This window comes from Anopheles maculipalpis, chromosome 2RL (genome assembly GCF_943734695.1).
Source record: "Anopheles maculipalpis chromosome 2RL, idAnoMacuDA_375_x, whole genome shotgun sequence".
Classification (NCBI taxonomy): Eukaryota; Metazoa; Arthropoda; class Insecta; order Diptera; family Culicidae; genus Anopheles; species Anopheles maculipalpis.
In genome coordinates this window covers 95,015,954-95,022,499 of record NC_064871.1, presented here as the reverse complement: position 1 = coordinate 95,022,499, position 6,546 = coordinate 95,015,954, and the positions used below count along the sequence as shown (strand labels likewise).

Below are 6,546 nucleotides of genomic sequence, written 5' to 3'. Positions count from 1 at the left end.
GAAACAGTGTGTCTACCTACGCTCCATTTCCCAGCACCAGTCACTTTCGCGCCAGTGGCAATGTTTTCCAATCGGCCACAAGAAGGGTAAGCTTTCAATTACCCTCCGAAAACCTTTGGCGCTACATAATTGAGCAATTAGACCCGGGATCGGATGCGCATCTGGTCGAAAGTTTAGTCCGCAGGGTTTGATCTGGAATCTGCAGCAAAAAGCCATCACGTTATGCTCGACGGTACACAGGTTTGCGGCGCTTTAACGGTAACTGTGTGAGGGAACCGTACCAACCGAAGAATAAATTCCTTTTCTGGGAGTTCCCTCGGACTATGCTGACAATGGAACATTATTTTTTATGCGTCGAATCGTTGAACATGCTCCAGAAAATGAAGATGCACAATTTGTTAACCGAACTGCAGATTTTTAACACTGAAACTGCAGACAAAATTACTTAAAGGAACCATTCCGTTTACACAGCGAAAATGAGTGGAAAATAATTAGACCGCCTGAAAGTATGCAATCAGCAGCACACAAACCATTGCTCGAATATTTAACCGAATACTTAAATTGCTCGAACCGCCGTTTCGTTTCGTAACTAATGTTTCCGTTTCTTTCTTAACGAATCAACAAAGACACGTTTTTTCGGTGTTAATTGTAAAACTTTATCTTAATTCTAGGAAAGTAAAATGCAATTTTAACATTTTCACGCACAACCATTTCGACACTTTTTGTTCTGCTCCTCATAACGTAATAAGCAATATGGCTATCCGCCCGATGAATGAGCGGATGTTTGGAACAAAATATTCTCACACACTCATATGCTATCGTTAAACGTTATAATTAAAATACAATCGATTAGTTCAATTACTTTCGCCCAACGCTCATGATAGAGCGCCTCAGGACTGTTGTTCCATTCTAGTGGCAATACTCTCTTATTTACGTGCTCTTATCACCTTCCGTCTCTTGCGCCTGGCATTCAGTCTTAACTGGGCTTATTTGTACTGTGGCTGAGTCGCTGCCCTCGACTTCGTTTGATTGAGAGACATTGTCTGTCTCTAGCTTACGGTTATCTCCTTCACGTGCTTCAGTGGCCATTGACTCACACGAAACATTGGCCACTTGAACGGTACTAGTAGTCTGCTCGTCGGAATTCACTGCCGTGAGTGCGTTCATTTGAATCACTTCACTACCTTTCGGTTCATGCGAGCAGTCCGTTCGTGGCCGATCAACTACTTCCGTCAGTAATGGCACATTGGCGGCTTCTTCTTGTGACATCGTATCACAACACGTACGGCTAGCGCACTGGGCAATTGTACGGCACTGGATCAAACAACCCTCGAGACAATTGCCAAGGGTTCGTCTTTCGTCCGTCGCTTTAAACTCGGGCTGAATGGTAACTTGATTGATGCCTTGTTCGTGGAAAAACTCAATCACATCGCTGTGGATCTTAAGAAATACCTGAAAAGAATTATTGGGGCGAAGATTAGCTAAAGTTGTTTTACTGTAGCCCAGATGATGCTGTTTGTTGGGCGCTTACCTTCGGGTTGTCAAAGATAATGTGCACCGTCGAGACGTACTGATTCCCGCTCAGCTGCCATATGTGAAGATCATGCACACTGACAATATCCTTAAAGCCGTCCAGCAGTGTTTTCTTGAAGATTTCTATATCGATCGTGTCAGGAATAGTTTGAAGCAGAATCATGCCCGATTCTTTCACTATATAGGAGAAGAAATAAAATGAATAAACTTAATAGGACTTCTTAAGGATAGACATTTCTAAGAGACTTACTGTATGGATAACTCAGAGTTAGCAGGATAATACAGGAAACAATCGAAAGAGCTGGATCCACAAACTTGGCCGTTTCCTCCGTCGTGTAGTACACGATCAGTGAGCAAATAATGACGATCACAGTACCTGGAACAAACGACGGATTAGATGCCATAAAATTTTAATTGTTCATATGCCATTCAACGACTTACTGCAAATATCACGCATCAGCTCACGCACACTCTGACGCTTGGATTGATCACGAAGTTGCGAAGGTGAAACCTGCCGTCTCGAGCCCGAAAGTCGTCGATCACCCTTGCGAACACCATCCCCAGTAACAACGTGATCCAGGATCACATTTCCACTCGATGTGATGTACAGAAAGCTTCCTTGATGGTACGTATACCCACCGATCAAGAGATAACAAAACCCATTCAGTATCAACCCCATCGCTCCTAGGACTAGTATATGCTCCGGAAAGTGCATCGCATCCTGGTGATGAATGTGGGACAGCGTCTGCAGTGCTTCAATGATCGCCGAAAAGCAAAACGATGCCATAAAGATGCACACCACCAACATTGTTAGGATGTCGATGCGTGTCCAACCGAACGTATTCTTAAGGGTGCTTTCCCTTGCCTGACGCGCTTTCACCTTTACGTTGTGCTTGATCTCCATCGCGGATTCTTCACCCTTGCCCCCATCGCCACCACCATCTGAGCTGGTTTTGCTTCCATCCGTCGTGTCTTGACTGGCAAGGGGAACTTCGGCGAATTTTTCTGACCCATCTGAACCAGCCGTTAGCTGTTGTGAGACGGAACGTGCGTCCGGCTTCAATGGACAAGCTTCCCGTCCAGACGGTATGGCACTTTTCTGTTCATAATGAGAAGAAGAGGAAGAGTACATTAATCAATACATTTCAGACAGTAAGGCGCACCGAAAGAGTATCATTATTATCACGCCATTATGAGGGGGGTGGTAGTACAATGGACAATTAATATTCGCTTGTTCGGTATATCGTTGTTGCTATGCGTTGTTATCGGGGTCCTAATCTCATTACGTAAGCTGGCAAACCGTTGATATCGTTGGGTAAGCAATATCTAACGAGCGATAACTATTTCTACAGAGGGTTTGGCATCAAGATCAATCAACACCCTTGTCGGAAGCGCCGACATAAGTGTGGTACTTTTGACGGAGAAACTATTCTCTAATGTCCACTGGTGGGCTCGTAAATCGCTTAGCAACTGATGGGAAAATCCCATGCCAAGTGTGCTGCATACTATTCAATCGTTAATGCTCTTCGTGCAAGAAGTACTTTTGTAGGCCATTTAAAATGAAAAGCCTATTTGAAAACTCAACAAGCCTTTTACATCCAAACAAGAGCAAAACAAAAACTCGAAATATCTGTTAAGAAAGGGAAAAATAAATGCTACATCACGATCATAAGCGCTTTCCACCATCCAAACGGTAAACCATGCTTGACGCCCGCTAGTTAGGCAATCCGCATAGCATACCGGATTTTCTTCCGCTGCAGCTCTCAAACATTTCTTTTCCCTTAATCCTGCTGCCTAGTTTCGTATCGCATTGTTGTGTCTTTCGCTCGCGAATACAGGGAAAGAAATGGGGTTAGCAATATGAGAACAAGCGTAACAAAGGCATCCCGCTGCACTGATAATGGGTGCATAATTTCTATCGCTTCAAGAGCCGTTAATGTACCAGATAGTAGGAAGCGAGCGGAATTGGAGGGAAAAAAATGAAAATCTAACACAGATACAATGAATAGATGAAATCGCATAAACTGCACACACACACGGGGCAGTGCCACTAATGCATCTCCCGCTTTGCCACCACGAAGTGGAAAATGATTGCCATATTATGCCCTACCCGACTTCCAGGCTACGATGCGTTTAATTATGACTCGACAAACGCAAACAAATGCGCCACGCGCCTTCAACTCGGATCACTGTGCAAACTGCACATTCACTGTCGAGCGCAGAAGGTATGAAAGCGAAAGTCAGCTCGTTATTCACTGGGCGGTTCGGAGTTGGATGCGCCGCAACTGCTAAAGCCCAGCGAGCTCGAATACCTCCCGATTGCATACTACATTTATTAGCATGGTTAGGAGATTTGTGTGTTTTTATTCTCCCGTACGATTTACATTATGATTATCGCGACCGGCGTACATACATACGGTTCATTGCAAATGCCAGCCAGTCAGACTACCAGGTCGGTTTGGAACTGGTTCCAATTGGACCACATCAATTATTCCACCGCCGTGCGCGAAGGTACGTCCATCTGCCTTAATTGCTAATGCAGCTCTCAACCTTGGTACCATCTGATCGGGTCTTAATCACTACTCTAGCGAAGTGTCAATAATGTCATAACGAACTGCTGAAGCACGTAATCGAGGTCGGCAAACACACCGAACCGAACCGAAGATGAATACTTAATCAATAATTTTCATCCAAAAGTCCAACAGAAAACCCTCGGCGTAAAACAATCAAAACAAAACTTACCTTTATCGTCAAGATGCAGCCAATGAGGGCGACGATGTTGCAAAGCATATGGTAGGAAGCGACCAGCAGTACCAGCGAATGGGAAACATGGCTCAGGAACAGCTGCACCAGAAAGTAGACGGAAGAAAGGGCTAGTACGATGTAGAGCTGCACGGGCTGCAACCGGTAAATCCACTCCTTCATTGGCATTTTGTGGATGTTTTTGGGGGAATCTAAAGCGGCACTGAATCCACCTCACCGATCCTTCACATATAAAAGCTCTTTTTGTGATACCTCTTCATTAGGTCTGGAAATAAAATAAGTGTAAAATCTGGCGTTACTTTTGAAGATAAGAGTAACTCATGTGAGTGCAGCATGTGTGTTTAATCTATGAAAACGTACTAGAACCTTAGGCGGAGTGCCTCTTAAAGCCTTCATAAACCAAAATATGAACTATAAGGAAACTCAAATTCACAAAAGGCCTGAAATGATAAACCCTTTAGGACCTCCTAATGTCTTCCTCTTCTTTTCACAATTCCTGGACGAATCATACTAAGAAATGCTCCAATTACAACCATTCTTAGTTAATAAACTATTGAAGAATTTTTCGCGCCAACAAAATGTTCTTAGGGAGCACTAAAAATATGACGTGCGAAAGCCCATTTAATCATACTGCTCAGTTTGAATTCAACCTAATGAGGCTTGCATAAATCAGAATTATATTCCTCCCTCAAAAAAACTTCCCTTCGTTGAAGCATTCCAACGAAGGATTGTACTCCCTTCGCTGCAGGGTTCCTGCAGGGGTTTATTTTAATTGTATTTCTCTTTTCGCTGAAACCAGTTTTAAATTCTTTGAAATGATATTTTCTTTTTTTTTCGATTGCTTTATATTCTGCCTTTATCCAAATATTGCATACTAAAACCACATTCTTAGAAGGTGGAGCTCATTTAAAATAATTTTTTAAAAAAAACTTGCACAAAGAGAATGGTTTTTTATGCTACTTTATTGCTTCTACTCTTGCGTATAGTCAACAAACATAAGGAAAACATTCAACAGACATGTAGCACTCTGGTCTCATTGGAGCTGCATGAAATTTGCATCGTCACCAGACTAAACAAATTATTTACATACTCCACCAACGGTTGGGTCACTGTTGTTGTGAATGCATTGTTTTTCATTTATCACAAATTGCTGAATGTACAACCAGGCTTGTCGCTCGGGTTTTGTAGACAACTGACCACGTGTGCTTTTCGTGTGCGAAATAACCAAAAACTAATTGGTTACTTATCGGTTTCTGTCAGTAAAGTGTCGAAAACACTTCCGAAAAAAACGAGCATCACTTACCAGCAACTTCTCTATGCTTGACGAAATCACTAACTAGCTAGAAGTCTTCTAACCTTGCCGCTAAAGTACAACGTGACATGCTTGCGTGCAGCCCAATATAAGTGGCAATGTTATATTTGTGTCGAGCTCGCAAAAACGGATAACGGTCGTTAGCGGCGCGACGCGGTCGGATTATCGACAATAAATAGGGTTCGTGTGGTGCATTGCCGTTCCGTGGGTCTGTTTCGTCAGCATCACACTGAACCCGCACAATAGCTCAATTGAATAAATTGCCCTTCCCGTATGGGGAGGTCTTACTCGTGCTACACATAACACTGACAAGCGCGATAGGAAATGTAACCTCCGTCTAGCGCAATCCACTTTCGTTAATCGTGTGCGAAATGCTCACCGGGGCGTAAGCAAGCGATGATAAGGCTCAGGGCTAGAGTTTGCCAAAGACAAATTTGCACCCCACGGGAAGTGCAGAAGGTGAAATTGTTCATCGAAGATGACAAGCTTGAAAGCAGGTGTACAAAGGCTAAGAAGAAAGCAAAATGAAGCTATAAAATATTATTTGCATAATTCAAATGTGCTCACTGCATACACCACACTCCTTATCGTCGATGGAAGAAAAAGGTAGTTTACCATTTACAACTTCACCTAGCACTGGCTCCACGTGGTAGCTCTTTAGAGACGAACAAATTACCATCAATATACTTTTCACGCTCTGTTATCATTACTACTGCTTCAACTGCGTCGTCTCCAGGCCAGCGGGATTAATTTATGACTGAAAACGTGAATTTCTGACGGTTGCCATTCAACGCAGGGACACCTTTATCGCGAGCACAAGATTTGTCTTATGCCGGTGTCGTATTGGGACCGTGTGCTAAGTTTACACCGGCAAACAAATATGATAAGCCCATCTTGCACACGATTGCGGACCTTTCTTGTGGACCTAGTCTGTGAGT

At 43.4% G+C, this 6,546-nt stretch overlaps 1 protein-coding gene across 1 annotated transcript; it reads right to left on the bottom strand.

Annotated features, from left to right (window-relative positions):
- Positions 1-884: 884 nt before the first annotated feature.
- LOC126568080 (zinc transporter 10) lies at positions 885-4,464 on the bottom strand. Its single transcript, XM_050224498.1, has 5 exons — positions 4,276-4,464; positions 1,975-2,632; positions 1,784-1,909; positions 1,532-1,710; positions 885-1,452 (listed from the first exon to the last, which is right to left on the bottom strand). Exons 1-5 carry the CDS (start codon positions 4,462-4,464, stop codon positions 931-933), a joined length of 1,674 nt encoding a protein of 557 aa, XP_050080455.1. The 3' UTR covers positions 885-930.
- Between the last annotated feature and the right edge of the window lie 2,082 nt (positions 4,465-6,546).